Genomic DNA, 24,635 nt, shown 5'->3' with positions numbered 1-24,635 from the left:
TCAGTCCTCCGCACCCATGGGTTCCTCCAACCTCAGCGTGCATGGAACCTGGGATACTGAGGGCCGACAGTATGTGACTTGGACAAGGCATTTAGAAACCACTTTTAGAGACAAGAGAAATTTATTTTCCAAATAAAAAAATCTAATGCATAAATCAAACTGAGAATCACCTGCCGTATATCATCTCACAGTTGAACAATGGATAACCAGGTTGACCTTACTTAACAGAATTTGTTCCCAAATGACATCAAATCTACTCTAAAAGGATAAAAACATACCCTTGATTGAAAGTACACAGAAGTGTTCATGTTCTGACGGAAATGCCAAATAACAAGTACAAAACTGTTTGGAGCAATTAGCAGTATGTCTCAAAGAGGGATATAGGCTCTCGGCATTAATACTTAGGAGGCGACAGTACTGCGGTACGAAAATGATGGTGCACGTGTGGTAAGAAGTCAGTGATGTTTCACTGGAGACGACAACATGCCATCTTTTAGCACTTGGCAGAAGTTCAGTGATAATAAAATCGGCCAACCCCAAAATAACTGGCTAAACTGACTTCCTTAGAAAGGATGGACCAATGAACTGGGAACAGGAGGATTTTGGATGACAGAGGGCTTAAGAATAACGGAAGAATCATGAAGGAGTAATTCTCAACAACTATCAACGGAGTCGGCCGAAAGAGAAAAAGAACATGATTTCAGCTTAAGAGAAAGTCAGTCTGACAGTGGAGCCTTACTGAACGGAATTCAAGCCGGCTTGCTACCTCTGCGTTAACCTCATGCTGTTTTAGGTGTCCAGCGCTCTCCTAAGATCAGAAGCCCTCCACGAGGAAGGTCGCTCATAAGGAACAGCATTTGCACACGGGCTCCTTGCGCAGACAGTGGTCAGCCCTACAGCCCTCAGGGACATGACACTGAGCTGAAAGCTTCCCTGGCCACTTTCTACCTGACGTAAGATGCAAACCAACCCCTTCCCTTGCTCTTCCTCTCCCCGCCCTTCCCTTCCTTCTCTCTTTCTCTTCCTTTCTCCACTTCTCTGCTTAAACTCTCTTCCTAGCCCTTTTTACCACCTGACATGCTATATAGCTTATTGCTGTATGAATTGATCCTCTGTCTCTCCTCATAAGGAAACAAGCTCCACGAGAGCAGGGATTTTATTTTCGCCCACTTTGTTCACTGCTGTGTACAAGCTCCAAGATGCAGCACGTGATCAGTTAAGAACTTGTTGAATGCATCAGGAAATGAACGTGTGCGGCCACCAGAAAACCCCAGATGTGGTCAAACGTTTCCTTTACTTCACAATTTATGAAAAAAAAATTTTTTCTACAAAGATGATCCATTACAGCTTGTCTAAATTGTCCAAAATTCTGAATTAGACAGTCCAAAGAAAACAACCCATTAAAAAAGAAATCTTCTGGGCTTCCCTGGTGGCACAGTGGTTGAGAGTCCGCCTGCCGATGCAGGGGACACGGGTTCGTGCCCCGGTCCGGGAGGATCCCACATGCCGTGGAGCAGCTGGGCCCGTGAGCCATGGCCGCTGAGCCTATGCGTCCGGAGCCTGTGCTCCGCAACGGGAGAGGCCACAACAGTGAGAGGCCCGCGTACCGCAAAAAAAAAAGATTAAAAAAAAATAAATCTTCTGTAAGTAAAAACTTAATTGGGTTTTACTTGTTTCTATACCCCAAATGGAATGGGGATAAACAAATACATAAAAGTGTGGGTAGAAGGTAAGCATATCCTAAAATAGACTGTATCAGAACCTAACGCCCCCAAATGAGTATTTTACAGCATAATTAGAAGACTCTGCCACGTTACCTGAGCTATAGAAGCCTGGGGATTACCCAGTAAGTTTTTGAATGAACGCCTGGAAATCCATCTAAGCTGATGACAGAAGGAGGTGGCATAGGTGATCTCCTTGTAGACTGAAATCTTCTTCTTTCTCTGACCCCCTGAGAGTTGCTCTAACTCAGCTTTTGTTTCCTTGAAGAAGGAGGAGTTGGCATAAAACTCAGTTAATTTTCCTATGAGTGGAGTATCTGTCTTGGAAGGCTCTTCAGTCTCCTTGGCTTTGGAATAAAAGTGGATAAAGAAGGGAAACATTCTTAACAAAATAACAGCTGATTTAGTCCATTTTTCTGTAACCCCTTTCTTAGAGTCTTCCCTAGTACCTTAATTCTAAAGCTTGAGTATAAAAAGTTATGAGAGCTGTCACTGCTTTACAAAGTAGAAAAACAGAGTAAATTGGCCTACTTCCGTCAACTTACGGATACAGCAAACTCACTGATCTTTTCCTAATTATAACATTTGGACCCTAAATCTTTTAAAATAGACTTCTCACCACATGGAGTTATAATTCCTAATAAAAAACCTGGTCTTCGCTTTTTACAATGTGCAAATGCATAAACTGTCAAGTTTCTTATTTCAAAACACTATACAGTTGGCCCTCGGTATCCACAGACGTTGAACGCAGGGGATAGGGAGGGCCTACTGTAAGGGACCTGAGCACCCTTGGATTCTGTTACCTGCGGGGGTGGGGGGGAGTTCTGAAACCAATCCCCCATGGATACCAAGGGGCCACTATGTAAACAATGGGCACTTTTTAAAAAATGGGAACTGCCCTTAGAACTGACACCATCCTATAAATGCTCATTTACAGATTAAATCAAAAACAGCACTCTCACAGACAACAAAATCTGTGTTGACTGATGCTATGAGATTGAATGTTTGTGTGCCCCCAAACTTCAAATGCTGAAACCCAATCCCCAGTGTGATGGTATCTGAAGGCAAGGCCTTTGAGGGATGATTAGGTCATGAGGGTGGACCCCTCAGGAGTGGGATTAGTACCCTTATGAAAGAGGCCCCAGAGGGCTCCCTCCGCACTCCCACCACGTGAGGAGGCAATAATATGGTCGCTCATCTATGAACCAGGAAGCAGGTCCTCAACAGAAACGGAATCTGCTGGCATCTTGATCTTGGACTTCCAGCCTCCGGAACTGTGAGAAATACATGTTTATTGTTTAAACCACCCAGTCTATGGTATTTTTGTTACAGCAGCCAAACAAACTGGGACAACCAGTAATCAGAGGACAGCGCTGATGTAAATTCACACAGCGACGTTTTAGTGAGCTACCACGTGGCTAAGCTTCATCCAACTCAATTAGGCAATAATCTGTGACTCTCAACACGTCTGCTTACCTTCACCGTCTGTGTCTTCTCTGTTTAACACCACAGCACAGGAGTCTCCATTAATGACGTCCAGGAAGAAGTCTGCAGGGTTATTATACGGCTCACAGTGGTAACCTGCAAGAGAAGGTAACTCAGGTACACAAACGTGACAGTCTTGGGAAATAAAGACTCAGTGGGTGAGGGAGGCGTTGCTGGGAGAGACAGGATCTAACAATTTCTCCCTCTTTTCTTCTCTCTTCTCCCCTCACTAATTTACCGCTTCCTTTTAATCGCACAGTATTTCAACAGTTTTCTGACTCTTCACAAAACAGCACACTCCACACCAACCTTGGACTCTTAGCAAGTCTTCTGTTAGTGCTTGGTCCTTACGCATTACAATTCAGGAGACCTGAAACAGCTATCAATATGCTCTGGTGCTAATCAGAACTTCTTCAGAAATCTAGATATAAGTCCAAGAAAAAAAAAAAAAGCTATAGAAGAACTAACGTTCCTTAAAGCCAGCTAAGGCAGAGCAGGACGGTGTTTGGGAGAGGCCTGGGGTATGTTCTGCTCTCCAAGTTCACCTGGGGACTGCTAGAATGCCAGTACCCACTTTAGCAATGATTGCTTTTGCCCCTACTAAACTCAGGTCCAGATGGGCCTCTGCTATGCTCCTGTAATTCCAATATAGAGAACAAATCACCAGAACATCATTCTCAAGAGAATGTGGCTGGCACAGCACAGCTGAATGCTTACCTTGACTTCTTGTGGCACTGTAATAGGGAAGAGCAAATCTGACTCCATATTGGATCTGTTTCTTTTACTTTAACCTTTGTATTCTATTGCTTCTGCTACAAGTTAAGAATGTTGCCTATAGCCTGAAATATTCAGGATAGCCCATTCTCAAGGGTCTGATCTTTAAAGGTGGAACACTTTTCCATTCATATAGAGATAAAAAGTTGCAGAACAGAGAATAACGTTTGTCTTGTTGGAGGTTTACAGGAACACCACGACCAGACCTACATGGACAGCTGCAAGAACAGAGGATTCCGACACTAAGAAGTTTTCAACAACCAGCCACACCCCCTTCCCTTTTAGTATAAAAGAAGCCTGAATTCTAACATGGGGAAGATAGTTCTTTGGGACAGTAGTCCACCGCCTTCTCGGTCTGCTGGCTTTCCGAATAAAGTCTCTATTCCTTGTCCCAACGACTCATCTCCTGCTATACCGGCCTGTCGTGCAGCAAGCAGCATGAGCTCAGACTCAGAAGCAACACGATTATCTGAACTCAGCTTGGCCTGTAGTCTGATCCTTAGGTTCAGCCCCCCTAAACTCCCTAGACCCATGCAAGGCTTCTTAGTTTTAAATGATAGAGATTAAACCAAAACATTTTAAAATGTGGTTAGCAAATACTTAAAACTATATCTGAGTTCGTGGAGCATCATCTATAATCATATCCAAGGATCTCTAAGATGAAGCAGATTGCGTAAGTCACCAAAAAATGACATATTTCCATTTAAACAGAACCAGGGAGTCCAGAGCCATCAGAATGTTGGCCCATTGAAGTCAGATTTACGACTAGCCATTATATCGACAGGTAATTCACACACACGCTAAATCCGCAATCTAATGTTACTAGAAAATTAAGTAGCATCTCCACGAACCCCCAATCAAGGTAGATCAACATCCCATGTAAGGGAAAAAGATGGTAAAGCCTAATCTCTATCATGGTCAAGAAGACAAATACTGTAGGGACATTAGGCCTTTCCAAGAATATTCAACTGACAGATAACTGGCTATGAGACCAATCTATGTATTGAACTGTTAGGGAAAGGTCACCAGAACTGAGAAGGAGAACAGATACAGACCCAGCAGAAATACACACACACTCACACTCACACACACACTCAAACAGGACAGAAAAAGATACCTAAACAACAAGCTGGCACTGCAGAGTGAAGAACTAGCACTAAACTAACTGAAGATGTTTCGGAGTAGTGGAAACCATGGTGTATCTACTCAAAGATGAAACAGCACTCCAGGTGACCCCTTTGTTCTCCTTTAGGATACTATTAATGAAGGATCTTACTTCATAAAGAAGTCAACCATACCAGTGGATGCAAAGTAACCCAAGGCCTCCTGAGCAGGCCCGTGGAACATTAATCTTCCTGAGGCCAACAAGGTAAGGCTATCAAACAACTTGAAGATGGAATAACGAGGCTGATGTATGGAGAAGATGATTGTCCGTCCTTGTTTAGACATCCTGAATTAAAAGTGAGGAGATAACGAGTCATTAAACATCTGAAACTTGCGTTTCTTGGCAACGTATTTTATTATTCCTGCCTTTAGATCATTTGTTCCTCTTCCAACTTGATTTTCTCTTACTAAATTCTCATCTCATATTATCTGTCTGATAGGTAGAGAATGTAAATTCAGTGCTTTCATGAAACACTACAGTTTCTAAAGGGTGTTCCATGGGTAGTCTAGAATCAATCAGAATATTAATTAAAAATACAGATCCCTGGGCTTCCCTGGTGGCGCAGTGGTTGAGAGTCCGCCTGCCGATGCAGGGGACACAGGTTCGTGCCCCGGTCCGGGAAGATCCCACATGCTGCGGAGCGGCTGCGCCCGTGAGCCATGGCCACTGAGCGTGTGCATCCGGAGCCTGTGCTCCGCAATGGGAGAGGCCACAACAGTGAGAGGCCCACGTACTGCAAAAAAAAAAAAATACAGATCCCTGGACAGTCTACTCAGACCTATTGGGTCTATGGGACCCTATTTTTAACTAGCACCCAGGTAATTTGTAAGTACACTCAAGTTTTAAAACTTATTATGAACTAAATATTAAAACAATGGTCATATGCCCCATCCTCATTGATCATTTAAGACTTCTGGCTCTTTAGGAACTGGTTTTCATTCTTCTGCCCTAATAATACAATTAACATTACTGAGTACTGACTAGATCTTTGCTAAATACTTTATAGATGACCTCATCTAAATTTACACAATATTGTTATGAGGCAGTACCAATAATAATTATTACTGTTCTATATCAGATAAGGCTTAGAGAATTAAGCAATGGCTCCAAGTGTCACTGTTAGAAGGAGCAGGGCTGGGAGTTGATCCCTGGTCTAATACCGTGGCCAAAAGACAGTAACTCCTATCTTTATACAGGAGTTACTACTTATGGGTAGAAGAAACAAAGGCCAAAATCACTATTCAAAATCTGGTATTATTGAAAACACTTTATGAGAAGAATCACATCAATTCAAGCATTTTCTAAGCACTTACTATATGCTAGCCAAGAAAGTTTGTTCTGCCTCAAAGATGACAGGCCAACAGACCAATCATTTCAATACAAAGTGGAATAGAAGTAGCTGAGGGTGCCCTCAAACGAGCTAATACAAACAGCCTCCTGACCAGACTGCTGCCACTCACCCTTGCCCAATTATACAGCCTTTTCTCCAGACAGTTGCCAGTCCTCCGTTCTAAAACTCTCTGAAAGCTTCCCATGTCCCCTAGAGACATTAAAAACCATAGCTCTTATAGCAGCCTACAGTCTATATAATCTGCCACCCACTCAATTCCATCTCATGTCCCGTTCTAACTGTTATGGACTGAACTGTGTGTCCCCAAAATTCATGTTGAAGTCCTAACCCCCAGCACTTCAGAATATAACTGTATTTGGAGATAGGGTCTTTAAAGAGGTAATTTTGGTTAAATAAGGTCATGTGGGTGCCACAATCCAATAAGGACCAGTGTCCTTAAAGGAAGAGGAGACTGGGACACAGACACACCACGGGAAGATACAGTAAGGACACAGAGAGAAGACAGCTATCTACAAGCCAAGGAGAGAGGCCTCAGAAGAAACAATCCTGCCAACTCCCTGATCTTAGACATATAGCCTCCAAAAATTTGAAAAACTAAACTTCTGTTTTAAGCTAACCACCCAGTCTGCGGTACTAGGTTATGGCAGCTTGAGCAAAGTCATCAATAAGAGTCCCCACCCCTCCTGAGGTCACTGGGTTCCAAACACATCAGCAGGCACGCTCTGCCGCAGGGCCACAGCTGTTCCCTTCCACTAGAACTCTCTTCTCCCATATATCCAGGTCTCGCGCCCTTGCTCCCAACTCAAGCGTCACCTCGTTGAGGTCTTCCCTGACCATCCTATATGTGATACAGCACCTCTATCCCACCACAGCCATCTTTTGCTACTCTCTTAGCCTGCTTCATTTTTCATACAACACTTCCATTTGTTCATTGACTGTTTCCCTCCAACAAAGAAGGAAGAAATTTTTGTCTGTGGCACTTACTGCTGAGTCCCTTGCACCAAGAATCACACCTGGTACACAGTAGGTCACCATATATTGGATGAATGAAAGAATAATGTTCCCCTAGCGTTTACCTCTTCAGAAGCAAAAGGACAGCATTTGCCGTGCTGGAATCTAAGCCAGTTGTGGGCTCATCCAGGAACAAGATGGAGGGATCAGTAATAAGCTCCATTGCAATACTAGTCCTTTTTCTTTCTCCTCCAGACACACCACGGATAAACTGAGTTCCCACCTAAAGCACAGATATTATTGTTATTAACAATAAGACCCACAGCCATTATCGTTTGTTGAGCTCCCGACATGTATGTGCCAACCCTATAAGAGGCACTTTATCTCATTATCCTCATTTATTCTGAACAGCAAATAAACGACTATGTGGGCAAAGAGGTAGGTTTCTCTTTAATTTGAAGAGTAAACTGAGGCTCAGGTCAGAGCTGGTAAGTGGCTAAGCCTGATATGAAACCCATGCTTTTAACAGTTCTATATGTTTCTCATCAAGCCATATATTTCATCTTAAGGCAGTTAAGCCAGAACACTAAAAAATATGGCCCTGACGGAGTGAAGCCACAGACCAAAACGGGAGCTGAAGACAGGAGTAGAAAAGCTGCTGAAAGCATCTATAATTTGTTAGTCTTTCTTACAGCCTCCTGACGCCCCCTTCCCTGCCCTCGCCCCACCCAAAGTCCTCAGTGCAGCTGGGCAGCTAGGAAAGTTCACTTTCTATCACACCACATTAGCATCTCTCAAATCACCATGAGGTTTACCAAATTGAGCCCTCCCGTACCCTAACTGGCCGCAGAATTCCCGGCTCATTCTTTCAGACAAATTCAGAAGGTAGACTATTCTACAGGGTAACTGGCTGGGCCTTTCAACTAGTCAGTGTCACCATGTGGTAGGGGACCAGAAAGGTTTTGGGGGAGAAAGGAGATAGGAAATAATCCTTACATTAAGAGCCTTCAAAGAGATAGTAAGTGCGTGCTGTTCATGCCCTTGACTGGACCCTCTAACAACTGAGCTGTGCCAGACATTCTGGAGGCGACATGGGGAAATGTGAGTGAATATGGCTCCACAGAGCTGAGATTAACACACCGTCAATTCTGTTAGTTGATAACGGTATTGTGGTAATGTAGGTAAATATCTTTTTTTTTAAGACGCATAATCAGTATTCAAGAGTGAAATGTCATGAAATTTACAACTTTCTTTAAAATACTTCAGAGAAAAGAAGCTGAAGTCATTATGGGAAAAGATTAACAACTGGGCAATCTAGGTAAATGTTATGAGTAATTGTGCCATTATACTAAGTATACTACAATCATATCATCACTATGTAACAGAGAAAAACAAACCTGACTCCATATTGAATCTATTCCTTTAGCTCTAACCTTTGTGCTCTGCTGTCCGTGCTTAGTCATGCTGGCTCTGCACCCTTTATGAAAGAATGTTGCCTAGAGCCTGAAATATACAGGATAGCCCATTGTCAAGGCTCTGACCTTTCAAGGTGTACCACTTTTCCATTTACATAGAGATAAAAAGTTACAGGGCAGAGAATAACATTTGTCTTGTTGGACGTTTATGGGAACATTGTGACCAGATCCACATGGACAGCTGCAAGAACAAAGGATTCCAACCGGAAGAAGTCTGCAACAGCAACCAACCAACCAACTCCCTCCCCTTTTAGTATAAAAGAAGCCTGAATTCTAACTTAGGTAAGATGGTTCTTTGGGACAAGAGTCCACCATCCTCTTGGTCTGCTGGCTTTCCAAATAAAGTCGCTATTCCTTGTCCCAACAACTCATCTCTCAATTTACTGATGTCACGCAGCAAGCTGTTCGAGCTTGGACTCCGTAACAGCTGAGTAATCAGACTATACTCTCTACAATTGTTATGCTTAAAATTTCATAAAAAGTAAAAAAATTTAAATGAAGTACTTCAATGAATTAGATAAATACATTCTAAGTCAACAACTCCCTTCAGCTTATTTTTCTCTGGAAATCCACGCAAGGAACTTAGGGCGATAACTGCCTGTTGGTAGAGAACTTTTACCTAAGGGTAAAGAATGGTAAATACCTTATTGGGAAGAAAATCAAGCAATAAGCAGAGCTATAACACAAAGGAAAACCCAGTCGCTTACAGGAAGAATTTAGTGGAAACTGGTGGCATCTCAGAGTTATTTTTCCAAACAAACTACAGCAAAATATGTCAGAAAGTATCGTATGAAACAGCAGCCAGCAGGATACCCCCATTCTTTGTTACGTCTACGTAAAGGATATCACGGGGGGACTAGACTAGGGCCATCACAATCTAAAAAGCTCATCTTCACGGAAAGCTTCAGGTGTTTTCCCAGCAAAGCTTTCATACCTAGTCACCGACTGTAAAGTTCACTCGTTCATTTCATTTCTTCTTCCCGATCCTGTATAACCCACAAAGGGAGTTACTTTTCTCTCTTGCCCACGACTTTTATCTCAAAAATCTAAAAGAGCCCAGCACATAACAGTCTGTAAGTAAATATTGGCAGAAGAAAGGGGGAGGGACAGTGAGGGAGGGAGGGAGGAAGGGAAGCCAAAAGTGCCAAAAGAAAGGCTCTAGAAAAACAACTTGGATGCCACACAAATTAGAAATAAACCCTAATTTGACTGGATATAACTCTGGAAGCCAAACTGCAGCAAAGTGAAACATACAGAGCAGGAACCCTTGGATTTTCATCATGTACCAATTCCAGAAATGTACCTCTCAAAGGCAATGGAACAAAGTCCCCTTGAGGAACAGAAGAAGGACAGCTAAAAGGGGAAAAGAAAATAGGAAGAAGGAAAGTTAGCGTGAAGACATGGAATGAGACGTGATAAACAATCAGGGTGGGAGAAGACCGAGGGCTGTAATCACACAGAAAGGGCCATGTGTTCTTTGCAAAGAACACTTCCACATACTGGACCACACTGCCACACTTCATTTCCAGGATTCAATCATTTTTAGGTTTTTTAACCTGGTTAACTTCCATCTTCGTATTAAGTAAGTAGTCACTTTTCTCATGGTTACAGAAAGCAGCCACTCTTTACTATACATATTATAGAAAACTTCTGAACAAGTTATACTATCCACACAAGTGAGTCCGATTTGCGGGCTACGACACATTTTCCACATTACCTTGGAATCTGCCACTTTATCCAGACCTAACTCTTGAATGACCATGTTAATCCGTTCATTTTTTTCATGATTTGTCATAGTTGTTGGAAGCCGAAGAGCTGCTGAGAACTGTAAATTTTCTCTCACTGTCAGAGTTCCCATCACGACATCATCCTTAAAGCAAAACGGCGTTTTAACAAGACATAGCAGGTCTTTTCTAATACCCTCACTCTTTGGTATATGTAACTTACCCACAAAAATAACATACCCAAGGAAAGTTCTAGCTAATAATGAATTATACTTGCAATTATACAAGTTACAACTAACTCCATATAACAGCTGCAAAGCCTGATGAAATCATTTTCATTCCCTACCTGTACACCCAAAGAGAACACAGGTAATTGTGATCATTACTAGCAAACATTTCTACACTGCTTGATACCAGGATTTGCCAAAACACTGTTCTAAGCTAGGTGAAGGAGACAGGTGAAGGTAAAGGAAAAAAGTAGAACAGTAATGTTTTTTAGAAATGATATGATAACAAGAATTGATATCATTGCCCTCACAAGGATCATATTCCAGATTCTCCCTGACTTTTCATTTAACACTGTCCTGAATTTTACGGGAGATCATGAAAAGCTGGTGTGAAGAGAAGTTGTTTCTACGAGTATGTCCCGTAGTCAACTGGAAGCACACTCAACCATTAGCCAAGGCACTTGCCAATACAGAAACAGAAGAAATCTAAAATGCAAATCCACAAATACTTACTTGTACCACGTAACCTGAGTTACATTTAAAATCGGCAGGTCGAGGTGCTCCGTTGATCAAAACATCTCCAGATAACCCATGTGGATCCTTCCTTGCAGCTAAGACATCTAACAACCTATAAAAAGACATATGTTATCGTTATTTATTCCCTCCAACTCAGGCTTTACCTCTCAGCTAATCTGAATCCAAATTTTGCTCAAGTTCGAAAATTAACTGACCAAGAAGTTATATGGTTCAACTAAACATATAGCTATATTTTGAATCTCACCTTCCTTCTTTTTTACTATATGCTACAATAAAGCCCAAAACCATGAAAGCAAAGCACTGCTGGCTGATCCAGCACAGACTACCCAAACTGCCCTCCAGGCTGTCTGACCTCTGGCGTGCCAAGGCAGGTAATGTGCTCCTTTGTCTAAGACACAAGCCTTCACTGATGCCTTTGGCTCCATGTCCCGACTTTCAATTGTATCCCCTTCCTTTTCCTCTCCATAGCTCAACTCATAGCTGACAGCTATATGCCAATCACCTTATCATGTCCTCTTAGTAAAGCTGACCTAGTAAGACCTTCCTGGCCCTTAGGACAGAACCCCAAACTAGCACAACTGCACATTATCCACAGCAACTAGAACCAGACAAGACATGCAGAAAATGTTCAAGAAATACCTGCTCACATAAGAGTGATCTTTAAAAGCACACTAAAACTGGAGGTGGGGGGGCTTCCCTGGTGGTGCAGTGGTTAAGAATCCGCCTGCCAATGCAGGGGACAAGGGTTTGAGCCCTGGTCCGGGAAGATCCCACATGCCGTGGAGCAACTAAGCCTGTGTGCCACAGCTACTGAGCCTGCGCTCTAGAGCCCGCGAGCCACAACTACTGAGCCCGCGAGCCACTACTACTGAAGCCCGCGCGCCTAGAGCCCGTGCTCTGCAACAAAAGAAGCTACTGCAATGAGAAGCCCGCACACCGCCATGAAGAGTAGCCCCGGCTTGATGCAACTAGAGAAAGCCCGAGCACAGCAACGAAGACCCAACGTAGCCAAAAATAAATAAATAAAATTAAAAAAGAAAAGAATAGGTGGAGGAGATTTAAGAGGTACAAATCTCCAGTTATAAAATAAATAAGCCATGGGGATGTAACATACAGCATAAGGAACAGGGCCAATAATATTGTAATAACTTTATATGGGGACAGATGTCTAGACTTATCATGGTGATCATTCATAAGGAATGCAAACGTCAAATGTCGAAAAGGATTAATCTCCAAAATTTACAAGCAGCTCATGCAGATCAATACCAAAAAAACAAACAACCCAATCCAAAAATGGGCAGAAGACGTAAATAGACATTTCTCCAAAGAAGATATACAGATTGCCAACAAACACATGAAAGAATGCTCAACATCATTAATCATCAGAGAAATGCAAATCAAAAGTACAATGAGATATCATCTCACACCAGTCAGAATGGCCATCATCAAAAAATCTACAAACAATAAATGCTGGAGAGGGTGTGGAGAAAAGGGAACACTCTTGCACTGCTGGTGGGAATGTGAACTGGTACAGCCACTGTGGAGAACAGTATGGAGGTTCCTTAAAAAACTACAGATAGAACTACCATATGACCCAGCAATCCCACTACTGGGCATATACCCTGAGAAAACCATAATTCAAAAAGAGTCATGTACCACAATGTTCATTGCAGCTCTATTTACAATAGCCAGGAGATGGAAACAACCTAAGTGTCCATCATCAGATGAATGGATAAAGAAGATGTGGCACATATATACAATGGAATATTACTCAGCCATAAAAAGAAACGAAATTGAGTTATTTGTAGTGAGGTGGATGGACCTAGAGTCTGTCATACAGAGTGAAGTAAGTCAGAAAGAGAAAGACTAATACTGGATGCTAACAGATATATATGGAATTTTAAAAAAAAATGTCATGAAGAACCTAGGGGTAAGACAGGAATAAAGACACAGACCTACTAGAGAATGGACTTGAGGATATGGGGAGGGGAAAGGGTAAGCTGGGATGAAGTGAGAGAGTGGCATGGACATATATACACTACCAAACGTAAAGTAGATAGCTAGTGGGAAGCAGCCGCATAGCACAGGGAGATCAGCTCGGTGCTTTGTGACCACCTAGAGGGGTGGGATAGGGAGGGTGGGAGGGAGGGAGATGCAAGGGGGAAGAGATATGGGGATATATGTATATGTATAACTGATTCACTTTGTTATAAAGCAGAAACTAACACACCATTGTAAAGCAATTATACTCCAATAAAGATGTAAAAAAACCACTATGTAGTACACCTGAAACTGACATAATATTTATGGCAACCATAATCCAATTTATTAAAAACCACACACTAAAACTACAAAGAAAAATCTTACTTATACTGTTATACTCACGAAGATTTGCCTCCACCTGTGGGTCCCAGAATGGCATTGAGACCAGGTTTCATGATCCCACTGTAAATACAGAAAGATATCAAGTTATTGGACCACTTTACAACCAGTTCTATTAATTTAGGGTTTGCATTTAATACACTCAATGAAGGCTGATAAAATTATAGACAGGGGGAAAAAAACCCCACAAATCAACCGTTAAAGGAAAAAGAAACCGAAACGTCGATTAACAAAAATCTTGCACACAAAGAATGTTAACCACAAGTCAGGACTTATAAGAAAAATGACTTGGGTCCCTCTAAATTCCCCTCCCTTATTCTCCACACTGGTTCCCTGATGTAACTGACTCTGGTGAAGCATCTCTGCTACACTTACTCCTCTTTCACGGTGTAAAGTGCATTAACAAGTTCTGAGTGACACCAGATGACTAGTATCTTCATGTCACCTGACTTGCTACCTCGGTCTACACAGTTAGTAAGTCAATGGACTTCTAGAATCACCAGTAGAAGTGTTCTCACTGTACAAATCTAGTCAGACAAAGAAACAGTATATCTGAAATAGAAATTCAATGGCTGGAATAAAGCACCTCAGGGGGTTAAAAAGAAAATATCACCAAGTCTTACCCCTCACAAAATTCTTAATCAAATTAGAAAAGTAAAACATACACTCTCAAGGTATATCATCTTCTTCCTTGTAAAGTATGAGATAAGTGGACTGGAAAATTCTCCGTTTAGAAGTGGTAGATGCCACTTTCTAAAGGAGACAACCTTTAAGGATATATAGACATGGTGTACACACAGCACGCTTCCAAACAGACTAAGCAGATGTTTGAGGGTGGTGAAAATTCAGATAGAAAGCAGAAGGGCTGGGCTTCCCTGGTGGCGCAGTGGTTGAGAGTCCGCCTGCCGATGCAGGGGACACGGGTTCGTGCCCCGGTCCGGGAAGATCCCACATGCCGCGGAGCGGCTGGGCCCGTGAGCCATGGCCGCTGAGCCTGCGTGTCCGGAGCCTGTGCTCCGCAACGGGAGAGGCCACAGCAGTGAGAGGCCTGCATACCGCAAAAATAAAGTAAAATAAAATAAGAAAGCAGAAGGTAGAAAAAATTAAGGCAGTTTTGACTGTGTTGAGTCTCAAGAAGAAAGCAAATACTTATCCTAACGGTAGCCAGTAGAATGACTAAGGAGGATGGACTGGAGAAAGGAAAATTAAGGGCAAGGCCTCCGCAGTTATGTAGGCGTGATGAAATAGAGGCCTGAAAAGCCCTTTCAAAACCCTGGTGACTAAATCCAATCTCTCTTTGGAACTGGTAGGTAAATCAAAATTTATTCCACAGAGAAAATGGTATCTATTCCAAGTGGATGGTCCAAAGCCAAAGGCTATTCCATTCCCAGATCATGATTTTCACAGACGCCAATTCTATGATTACACAATTGTTGTAAGTGATGAACTTTACAAAGTACCCCCGGTGCTTCCATCCAGGAGGACCTCAGCACTTACTGACTATTGTGTTTGCATCATCACAACTGTGAAATGGCTGGTGCTGGGGTGACATGTACCTTTCGCGTTGCTCATTAGCTGAAACACTGAACAAAAATAAATGAATTAGGTAAACCAGGAACAAGGTGTAAAACAGAAAAATCTCTTATTCTTTCAGTGACTTTCCCCACAGATGTAAAAAAGACATGCTAATGGCTGGGTGAACTTTCAAGATGCATCTATCAATAGCTCTTGATGCACTTTCTTTATCAGTAGCTATCTAGTAACAGCTTCTAAAATCACGAGATACAAGCTTGTTATTCACTAAAACTCTGCTGTCAGAAAACCTTTCCAGGTTTTAGAAATATCTCCTCAAATCGAGACCAAGCAATCCGAAATAACTAATCCCAAACTGAATGTAAACGTTCTAAGACAAAGAATTTTACAGGTCCCTCAGTTGGGTTTACTTTGGCACTAAGCCCTAGCATGACAGAAAACGACAGCAGTGTAGAATTACAGCTGCAACAGTTCCAGTTTGGAGCAGCGGCTAATTCTCCCTTCATTCATTAAACACAGTTATCTCATGTCTACTATGTATAACAAGATTACTCTTCTAGGACATGAGACTGAGCTGAGAATAAAACGAAGTCCTAGCCCTTGTGGAATTTACATTCAAGACCAGGGATCAGCAAACGACAGCTGGTCACCTGTCTTCTGTTTTCATAAACAAAGTGTTACTGGAACAGAGCTATACTCCTTCATTTGCGTTATTGTCTGTGGCTGCTTTCATGCTACAACGACAGGGATGAGTAGTTGTACCACAGATGGATGGCCCATAAAGCTGAAGATATCTACCATCAGGCCAGGCCCTTCACAGAAAAAGCAGTCGATGGTCTACAATTCCCTTGTCTCCCCACCCTACCCCCCGTCCTACTATCATCCCTCAAAACCGATTTCCCACCCTTATATACTGCTTTATAGCATTTACACGCAGCAAAGTCCCCCTCGCTAGACTGTAAAACCCTGCCAACAAGAGTTATGTCATCTTGTGTTAAGCCTCCGCCCAAAAGTATGTAGCACAGGGGTCTACAAGGGAAGACCCCTGAATACTGGACACACGAAGTGAAACCTAGCTAAAGGAGTCACATCACAAGTATTACTTTTTTAGTGGATAATGATTCATCCTTTGGTCTCCATTTATAAAGGAGCAGTCAGTGACATTCCCAATGCTTGGAGCATGGCCTCTCCCTACCCTACCCTACTGTCCCCTACACACACACACACACTCGTGCACACAATCTTCACCTTCTCTCTCCCCACACCCCTGAATCTCTGATTTAGGGTTAGGGATGTCCACTGTGTCTCCTAACCCTTCTATCACAGTAGAATGACACAGCGAGGTACTCTAGTTGTCTGAATCCCCCATTAGACTAGACGGTTTCTCAGGACAGAGGCCATATCTGTGTCACTAGCATCCTGCACAAGGTCAAGCACCCCATAGGCACTGGACAATTGTTGAATAAGTGAGTCTCAACATTTCCATAAATGACAATTACTTATAGGAAAACCAAAAGAAATGTTTTCAGTAAAAACAAATGTTAAGAAGTAGGAAAAGTGTATGGAAAATAGGTACAGTCTGACTAGAAAGAAAACTTAGCGACATTCCCTACTCGTTATTTTACGTTCAAATACGTCCATCATTTCTATTAGACTTCCGCTTCCCTTCTTAGTGCGAAGGTGATGAAAGTGGGTAGAGGTGCAGCAATGCCAGCACCCAAGAACACAGGCTGCAAAGGGAGGTAGGAGGAGGAGAGGAAACAGGTGGAAGGGCAGGAGACTGCGTACACTGAGGAATAAGAAGACTGATTGAGGAAACCAATGAGTACATTAAAGACAACGAGAACCAGGTTCTTTACTTTTTGAGAAGATGTTTTACAAACACGGAAATGTGGAAAGAACCTTGGAGTGTTAGATATAAATTGGAGGACGTATTAATGAGAAGTCATGGGTTTTCATCTACATACACAGATACAGAAAGTTTTAGATACGTGTATAAGCACACATGTGCGTATATTGAAACATACATATAGTCAGTCGCTACCTAGGTGTGTCCACCGAGAAAGCCTAGAAGCTATAAGATCCTAATAGCAACAAACATTCCCAACACCCAGATCTTGGTTTGTAAATACCATCCTCCACACAAAGGAACATCAGCTGATCCCAGGTCTGACGCAGGGTGAGTACACAGTGAGTCCGAAAATTCTTGCTGTGCCGACAAAATATTCAAAGAATGAGAGTATGTGTCAAAAGAATCAGTTAAAACACAAAACAAAATACAGAACCTACCTTGAAAGTCTCCCACTGACCAAGTCAGGAACAAGAGAAAGATCAAGATGAATAATGACAGGACTTCCCTGGTGGCGCAGTGGTTAAGAATCCTCCTGGCAATGCACGGGACACGGGTTCGAGCCCTGGTCCGGGAAGATCCCACATGCCACGGAGCAACTAAGCCCGTGCGCCACAACTCCTGAGCCTGCGCTCTAGAGCCCGCGAGCCACAACTACTGAAGCCCGCGTGCCTAGAGCCCGTGCTCCACAACAAGGGAAGCCACCGCAATGAGAATCCCATGCACCGCAACGAAGAGTAGCCCCCGCTCGCCACAACTAGAGAAAGCCTGTGTGCGGTAATGAAGACCCAACGCAGCCAAAAATAAATAAATAAAATAAAATAAGTTTAAGAAAAAAAGATAAATAATGACAGTAATCCACTACTGTTGAAGGCTATTGAATAAAATACAAATCCATGGGTCTATACTGATATAAATAAATGAACACAGAGATGATGAATAAAGTTTTTCCTTTTATTAGCATGCAAACTAATACATATAGAAGAGATGGATGAAAACAGAAAATCACCTTCTGGTAAATAGTGAACAACTAACTACCAGATCAGATTGTTCCTGCTGATTCAGGCAGGGCTCATCAATGGCAGCTCAAGCTGGTCAGTTGAAGTTTAATGAGAAATGGGATTTCGGAATAATGTCATAGTATCTCTCCTCTCAATGTTTATCACTTACAAAGGGGAAAATGGTGCCATTATGGCAAAGAAGCCTGGTAGACACCAACATGACCAGGTGACCGAGATTAGGGGGTGGGACAGAAATAAGCCAGCTTGGATGAGACTGCAGAGACACCATGTGACGATCAGCCAGCTCTGTGCAGAGCATGGCCGACCAAGGGCTCACAGGACCCACCACCGCACTCATCACGAAGCTACACTTCCCCTGAGCTGCTCCCAGACAATGACTGAGTGGCTATGTAAGAGAGGGTCCCTATTTCTAGACAATAGGCACTGGAGGAGTCAGGAATACTGGAGCACCGTACGGACAGCTGGCTCTCACCTGGTTCAGAAAAACGTTGACGACAATGGGTATATAAAGCAACAGAGTGATGAACAAATGCAGTGAAATGTTGACAGGTGAATGGGTTAGGTTCCTGCAAGGCTTACATCTGAAATTATCTCACGATAAATTATTAATTAAAAAAATCCCCAAAGAGTATAATGAGTTTCCCTGAAGAGGTCAAGATATCCACACATCTACTGGAATGGATCATTTTTTCTATAAATCTTCAGCTTTGGTGAGAAAAAGTTCAACTGCTGGGTATGGAGACAAACGAAGCATAACAGGAAGTTTTTATAAGGGAGCAAAACCTCGCCCTTATGAATTCTCATAGTCAGATTTTGTTCTAGCTTCTTCCCCCATAGAGGGAAATGAGATGCTACATTCATTCTACAAATGAGATTATAAAATGTCCAAAGGAAAAACAAAAATCAAGATTCTCATCAGCTTTTCTGGAATACAGTTACTATTTTTTAAAAATAATTAACAATTTATGAGCATTTGTTTGTTTTTGGCCACACTGCTCATCACGCAGGATCTTAATTCCCCGACCAGGGACCGAACCCGAAACCCCTGCGGTGGAAGCACAGAGTCTTGACCACTGGACCACCAGGGAAACCCCACAGTTATTATTTTGAATGCTGATGGCGTTATCAAACATGAATCAAAAAGAAGACAGGGCTTCCCTGGTGGCGCAGTGGTTAAGAATCCGCCTGCCAATGCAAGGGACACGGGTTCGAGTCCTGGTCTGGGAAGATTCCCACATGCTGCGGAGCAACTAAGCCCGTGAGCCATAACTATTGAGGCTTCACTCTAGAGCCCATGCGTCACAACTACTGAGCCTGTTCTCTAGAGCCCGTGAGCCACAACTACTGAAGCCCGTGTGCCTAGAGCCCATGCTCCACAACAAGAGAAGCCACCGCGGTGAGCAGCCCGCGCACCGTAACAAAGAGTAGCCCCCGCGCAGCAATGAAGACCCAACACAGCCAAAAATTAATTAATTAATTAATTAATTTAAAAAAAAAAAGATAAATGAGAGCACCCTTTTCCCCATCCCAGAAACTCTACTTAGTTGAAGCCTGCAGATGGGGGAAAAGATAAGAAACATTACTGCCTAAATAAGAAATGTGAGTAAGCAAGAAAAACGACCCCTGGTATCCTTTTAACTGTAAAATTTGAAAGGATTACAAGATTTGACTGAGTTTTTATGAACCTAGGAATGCATGTAAGGGTGAACTCATCTGTTGCTGAAACACACACCACTGAATCATAAAAACATTACGAAGCCTTCAGCAGATGACACTGTTACTGTATCAAGTTACTAATTACTAGCTTTAAAACATAAGCAAGGTAAACGAACCCTCGAGCAGCACATATTTTAAATTTATTCAACCTGCACATACTCAAATCGTCTGTTACCTTCCACTTATCAGCACAAAATCTGAAGTGACCAGCATTTTTCTTGATTAGTATGCTCCATAAAAAACCTGTCACCTTTTCAGAAAGGTCAGTTGACTCCAGTCTAGGCATGTGGCAAAAGATAAAAGCTTTTCATCTACCATTCCTCACCTTATTCTCATACTCAGGGTTTCTTTACGCAAGAAAGCATCAAGGAAGCAGGCATGACGGTCTGTTACTGCATGGAGAAAATACTATCTAGTTCTGCACAGCACCTGGCTTCCAGCAACCCAGTCTCAGATCCCCATTGTTTCTTCCCCACCCACATCCAAAAATTTTCTCCCCTATTTGTCATCTCCCAGCCCTCTGGAAGCAGCTGGCTGCCAGTAACAGAAAAGACCACAGTCCCATATAATGCATCTAGATGATATGAGAAATGGCTGATTCCATATAGGTTTGTAGCCATACCTGGCCAAAGGGCTCTTATAAAACCACTCCTCCAGGCTTGGAAAGCCGAAAAAGTTGCTTCCTTTGTCTAGGAATAATTATTTCCCCAATTAAACAAAAAAATTAACAAAACACATAGGCCACGCTATCTAAGCAAACCTAGATTCACTCCCTACTCCACAGAGAGGTAGAATCCAGCTCAATTCTCTGGAAATCAGAAAAACATGAAAACCCTAAAGGCTATAATATATGAAAGAGAGATACCTGGGACCCAGTAGATTCTATCTGAATGCCCATTTCTCCCCTCACTCTACAGCCCACTCCACCACCACGAGATGAATTAGTTACTGGATGAGGAGAACAAAAATCATAGTTTTATGTTGACTTGGATTCTAAAATATAAATAAGTGTATTAATTTGGATCCTAAATTCTCTTATCACTTTGGACTTCAACAGCATAACTTAAGCTAAGCTATAGTTGTCTCACATTTACATACACCTAACATGTGATCCAACTGTTTCACTGCTAGTTTAGCCAAATGAAATGAAAGCATGTGTCCGTATATCTGTATAGACTTGTACACCTTTATCTGCGATAAGCAAAACCTGCCAGGTTCACTGCATGTCAATGAACCTATTTAAATAAAAGTTCATGCACATACTTGATATTCTTTAGTATTTCTTTCTCAACTGTTTTCCGACGAAGTAGAAAGCCACTCTTCACTGTTACTCGATAGCAGATGTTATGAAAACTTAACACAGCTCCTCCAGTAAACGTCTTCAGGTCATTGGAGGTTGTCTCCGGGATGCAATTGGTGTTTCTTTTGGACACTGGGACAGAAACTTGGTAACTCCTGGAAGACATCTGGAGTGTTTCTGCCTCTCTGGAGAGGGAAAAGCAACAGTAAGTTGACAGTAAATGAGACGGTAAACAGTAGTTAAGAGTACACTTAAAACAATTCGGTTTTGGTACAAACGTCCAGTTATAAAATAAGTTAAGTCCTGAGGATATAATCTGCAGCATGGTGACTCTAGCTAATAATACCGTACTGTAGATCTGAAAGTTGCTAAGAGAGATCTTAAAAGTTCTCACCATAAGAAGAAAAAATTTGTGACTTTGGCGTGTGATGGACATTCAGTAGACTTACTGTGGTGATCATTTCACAGTATATACAAATTTTAAGTCATTATGTTGTATGCCTGAAACTAATATAATATTATGTATCAATTATATCTCAATTTAAATTTTAAATAGACACCAAAAAATTTTTAATGGGAAATGCCTCATTGGTCATTTTTATATTGATTACATGTTTAAGTAAAAATATTTTGCATATACAGGATTCAATGAAATATACTTTTAAAAATTTTAAACAAGTCCATTGTAAACCTCAATGCAATAAATAGCTCCATTTCCAATAAATAGGCCACATCACAGCAATAAGAACAACCTTGAAACCTATATTAGGGAGGCAGACACAACTCTGAATACATACACTCCAATTAGGTGTCAATTAAACATCTAATAAGTAAATAGGGAGAGTATGAACATTTCTCAAAACTCACGAAGCAGAAAAAAGATGAACAGGAGTTAGATCTGACTTGAAAAGTGTATTACGATACGACTCAAGATCAGGGACAGACCACATGATCACCATCACCCCGTTTTTGTTTAAGTCTATGACACAGTTATTACAAAAAGGGGGATGGCCAGGCAGTCAGGGATAAGAGAGATTTATTTGAATTTAAAGCTCCAGACTTGGGCAAGATGGGAATAAAGATGCGGACCTACTAGAGAATGGACTTAAGGACACGGGGAGGGGGAAGGGGAAGCTGGGACAAAGTGAGAGAGTGGCATGGACATATATACACTACCAAGCATAAAATAGATAGCTAGTGGGAAGCAGCTGCATAGCACAGGGAGATCAGCTCGGTGCTTTGTGACCACCTAGAGGGGTGGGATAGGGAGGGTGGGAGGGAGACGCAAGAGAGAGGGGATATAGGGATACAGGTATATGTATAGCTGATTCACTTTGTTATAAAGCAGAAGCTAATACACCATTGTAAAGCAATTATACTCCAATAAAGATGTAAAAAAATAAATAAATAAATAAAGCAAGCTCCAGACTTCAGGCGGCCTCGGGGCCAGGCTCCGGGTCCGGTGGGTCAGCACCAGCTGATGCCCGGTGGGCGCCACCGCCTGGACCTGTTGGGTGAGCGCCGTTAACAGTGGGCCCTGTCAGGCCGGAACGCTTCACCTCTTGGTATTTCCCGCAATCGCCACGTGAAGCACCTGTTGATGCAAAGCTGTCTACACAGTGGGTCTGGCCCTGGTAATCTGCCTCCTTCGTGAGCTCCCGCCTGTGTTAGGCGCTGTGTTGGGCAGCTGGTTAAAACGGTGAAGAGCGGGGTTCCCAGTCCCCGGAGCTGGCCTTCTGCAGAGGCAAGACTTTCCAACGCCAGCTGCAGTCCACGAGCATGGAGAACATGTGGGCTTTAGGGATGCTTGCAGCGAGTTCAAGTTGCGGCTTTCCCACTGGTTGCTAGTGACCACAGACACGTTCGTTAAACCTCTGAAAGTGTTACCTTATCCGTGAAAAGGAGACTGACAATTGTTTGTGCTCTAGGATTGTGTGATTTACAGGAGAGGACCTGTGTAAAGTACATGGTACACTTCTGGCATGCCGGGGATGTGCTGTGTTTGGGGTTTCTGTCTGCCTTCCTGGGCATCAAAACAAGTGCAGTCGAACCGGTACAAGAAGACGGTCCTTCCTTCCCATCAGATTAGTGATTTTTATCTTTATCAAGGTGTTGAAATGCTTTGGGAAGGTATAAAATTTGCTGCCAGTTTCAGTCTATGACTTGGTTTAGCCTGTTTACTGAATCTTCCTAAAATATATATGTGCTCAGAAATCAACTCACCGTCCCTACTTTATACTCTGTGGGGCGCCTGATGCTGTGCCCTGGACCTCACTCAGTGCCGGGCAGGGTCCTGAGAACTTACTAACCTCGTTCCTGTGTCCGTGCTGTGAGACACAGCACATACTGTCATCCCTTCATGCCTGATGGAGAAATTAGGCCAAGGAGGGGAGAGAACGCGACCAGGGTCACACAGGTGATGGCGGTTACAGCTGACATCTGTTAAATGCTTTCTGTGTGCCAGGCACTGTTAAAATGGTTTTGTTAAACGTGTATCATTTAATCCTTGCTACTCTGTGAGTTAGGTTTCATGGTAGTGACCGAGCTGCACTTTGAACCCGTATCATTCTATTTTTGTTTTTTCTAAAATATTAAAAATTGAAAAAAAATTACATTCTAAAACATTTTTAGTGTCATATATGTGGAATGTCACAGGGAATGTGAAAGTGATACCTGTGATGACAGGTGTCATGATGATACGAAACATCAACGAAAACCAAGATTTTGTTTATGAAGAAAGTATTTGTATTCAATACCCCCAGGTCATGTTTTTAGTTATCAGTGGGAACTGTTCTTTGGGTTTCAGGGCCTGTTTGGAGTTCCTAAGCTCAGCGCCCCAGAAGGATTCCGTGCCGCCCAGGAGAAGGCCTTGAGGAACACAGAGCAGCTGGTGGGCCACGTGTGCTCCGCGCCACCGGGGCCCCAGACCGTGCTCATCTTTGATGAGCTCTCGGACTCCTTGTGCAGGCTGGCCGACTTGGTAAGACGCCGGGCATGGGCCGCAGACCACCTCTCACTTTTGCAAGTTAAGCTCAGTTTATTAGGTTCAGTATTGGACTGTAAGGTTAGGAATGTCTGAACTGTTTGAGAGGTCTTGGGTGTAATCTGTTATAGTGACGTGTGCTGTTGAATGGGAAGAATGTACAGGAAAAGTCAGATTTAGTACTCGTACTTTAATCCGTATATTTAATGAAATAGATTTGTAATATGTAATGAAAGAATGATTACGCACATGGCAAAGATTCTTCATGTGAAAAAGGTTCTTCATTTACGAAAATATCTACCAAAATTCTAATAGAACATTTACCTGTACATTTACAATAAAATTAATTGCATAAAAAAAAAAAGGTCCAGACTTTATATGCTCTTTCAATCAACTAGGAAGATAAACTCCAAACGTCTTTGAAATGACAAAATCATTCC

General features: G+C 42.5%; 1 protein-coding gene across 9 annotated transcripts in view; it reads right to left on the bottom strand.

The window, feature by feature from the left end:
• The window catches only part of ABCG2 (ATP binding cassette subfamily G member 2 (JR blood group)), a 132,724-nt gene that overhangs the window by 16,239 nt on the left and 91,850 nt on the right, over window positions 1-24,635 (bottom strand). For all 9 annotated transcript variants that reach the window (XR_012332183.1, XM_033857396.2, XM_073805593.1 and 6 more), the window contains 8 exons: window positions 21,176-21,397; window positions 13,796-13,855; window positions 11,387-11,501; window positions 10,640-10,792; window positions 7,573-7,730; window positions 5,279-5,430; window positions 3,198-3,302; window positions 1,818-2,068 (listed from right to left, as the gene is read on the bottom strand). Coding sequence is in view for 8 of the 9 variants with exons in the window: in XM_033857396.2 (XP_033713287.1) it covers window positions 1,818-2,068; window positions 3,198-3,302; window positions 5,279-5,430; window positions 7,573-7,730; window positions 10,640-10,792; window positions 11,387-11,501; window positions 13,796-13,855; window positions 21,176-21,378 (1,197 nt within the window). In the remaining variant the exon portion in view is untranslated. The remainder of the gene's footprint in view (window positions 1-1,817; window positions 2,069-3,197; window positions 3,303-5,278; window positions 5,431-7,572; window positions 7,731-10,639; window positions 10,793-11,386; window positions 11,502-13,795; window positions 13,856-21,175; window positions 21,398-24,635) is intronic.

Source organism: Tursiops truncatus, chromosome 5 (assembly GCF_011762595.2).
Source record: "Tursiops truncatus isolate mTurTru1 chromosome 5, mTurTru1.mat.Y, whole genome shotgun sequence".
Classification (NCBI taxonomy): Eukaryota; Metazoa; Chordata; class Mammalia; order Artiodactyla; family Delphinidae; genus Tursiops; species Tursiops truncatus.
This window is presented reverse-complemented; position numbering and strand designations above follow the sequence as displayed.